Genomic DNA, 1,822 nt, shown 5'->3' on the forward strand with positions numbered 1-1,822 from the left:
AAGTGAAAGACACCAATTCATTTTAGAGGATATTTCGAGAAAAAAACAATGTAATTGCGTGTCATATAATGGTATATGGGCACTAGAAAATGAAGTACGGGATAGGGCACGCGAGGGCACGTACCCCTCTAAACCAGGCATGGATGAAGATGTCATCATTTTTTGGAAGTCGTGCGTGACCCGGAGCAGGTGGACGTGTCTTAGCAAAGCCGAACAATACCACAAGACAGGAACATCATAACTCTCAAGTCATATGCATAAAAAACTTCCATAGCAGAGCGATCAAATTAGTGTTCTTGAATTCGTCGCATGTGATAGATCGACTCTTTATTAGTTTTTATTTCATCTGTGAGTTCTGCGGTTATGATCACTATCAGCTTTCGAACTACAAACGTATAACGGATACAGTGTATCTATCGTAATATTCTCTGTAAAGATTGATGTGTTTGCTCCATCGCCCTGGCTTATTATAGCGTACCAAAGTATGTGAAAAGAGGAAACTATTAGAGGATATGACTAGATGGGTCCACCCTCCTGGTTCGTTAAATAGGCACTAAAACGGACGTCCGCTCTTGCAAAGCCTCAGCTTCTCATCCCTCCTCAACGCTGCTGATGTTGTCGTGCCGGAAGCTCTTACTTCCATGGTGTCGCCAATAGTGAAACTCAAATGCAACATCGGCAACATCGTGAAGCTCAAGAAAATGGTTTCCACGTGGTGGAGGCACAACAGAGCTGGCGGCAGCGGCAGCGGAAGGAATCCACCCCCTGATGTCCCGCCGGGCCACCTGGCTGTTCTCGTTGGGACATTTCGCCGGAGATTTGTAATCAAGGTAGAGCAACTGAACCACCCCATTTTGCAGCACCTCCTGGACCAGGCGTATGAGGAGTGCAGCCATCAGAGGGATGGGCCATTAGCTTTGCCTTGCGACGAGTCTCTCTTCCGAGAAATGGTGGGCTCGATAGAACGCGGCGCGACTGCAGATCCTCATGTCGTGTCGAAGAACGGAGGGAGTTGGCCCCGCTTATGTCTGGATCCATGACAAGATCGGCATGCTAGAGGAAGTGAGCATAGCCTAGGCAGTGACAGCGGCTTCGGAATCTACTTCGTCGCATGGCGCTGTTAGGCCGTGTGCTGCTTCGTTATTGCAGTTTATAAGCTTATAGTTACCAGCATCACCAGCTTGTCAAATGTGGTAATGATGAGAAAGCCGCCGATGAGATGCTTTCGTATAGGTATCGGGTGCTTCCGCCTTGTAATAGCTTACATTTTCTTTGAGATGTGATGCATTTCAACCCCACGCACGCAGTAGACCAATGTAAATGAAGAAAATCCTTTATCGTCCATCTCTTTCATAGGCTACTAGTGATGGCTTGAGGGATTTACCCTACGAACCGCGCGCAACAGTAACTTTTCGAGGCCTTTGTCTTGTGGAGTGGACAGCCTAAAAATCGCCGAGCAGGAGCTTCGCCTGCTCGGATTTGTCCCACCTACAACATGTTTTACACTTTCTAGACCTTTTGCGATGCTGATATTTTACATTGCATTTTGCAGAGTACGACATGATCAAAGAATTTATAGGAATGAAAACCCGCAGCGCAGCATGCATGCACACACAAACATAACACCGCACCTTGCTATCGAAGTTTATGGTAGTCCGCTGTTCTGAAAACTGAAGAAACGGATAAAAAGAGAACAAATCAGGACCAGTCGGTCCAGTCCTTAGTCCCAAAAACTAGGAATTGGTCTTCATGGTTCGGTTCCTAATTCCACCTTAGAATTGGATCGATCTGGGAGCTAGTCATCCTTAGTGAAAATGAACCG

General features: G+C 46.7%; 1 protein-coding gene across 1 annotated transcript; it reads left to right on the forward strand.

Annotated features, from left to right (window-relative positions):
• The first annotated feature begins 641 nt into the window (after positions 1-641).
• Positions 642-1,040, forward strand: LOC120296364 (auxin-responsive protein SAUR71-like). Its single transcript, XM_039318259.1, has one exon. The coding sequence runs from the start codon at positions 642-644 to the stop codon at positions 1,038-1,040; it is 399 nt and encodes a 132-aa protein (XP_039174193.1).
• The last annotated feature ends 782 nt before the right edge of the window (positions 1,041-1,822 follow it).

Source organism: Eucalyptus grandis, chromosome 1 (assembly GCF_016545825.1).
Source record: "Eucalyptus grandis isolate ANBG69807.140 chromosome 1, ASM1654582v1, whole genome shotgun sequence".
Classification (NCBI taxonomy): Eukaryota; Viridiplantae; Streptophyta; class Magnoliopsida; order Myrtales; family Myrtaceae; genus Eucalyptus; species Eucalyptus grandis.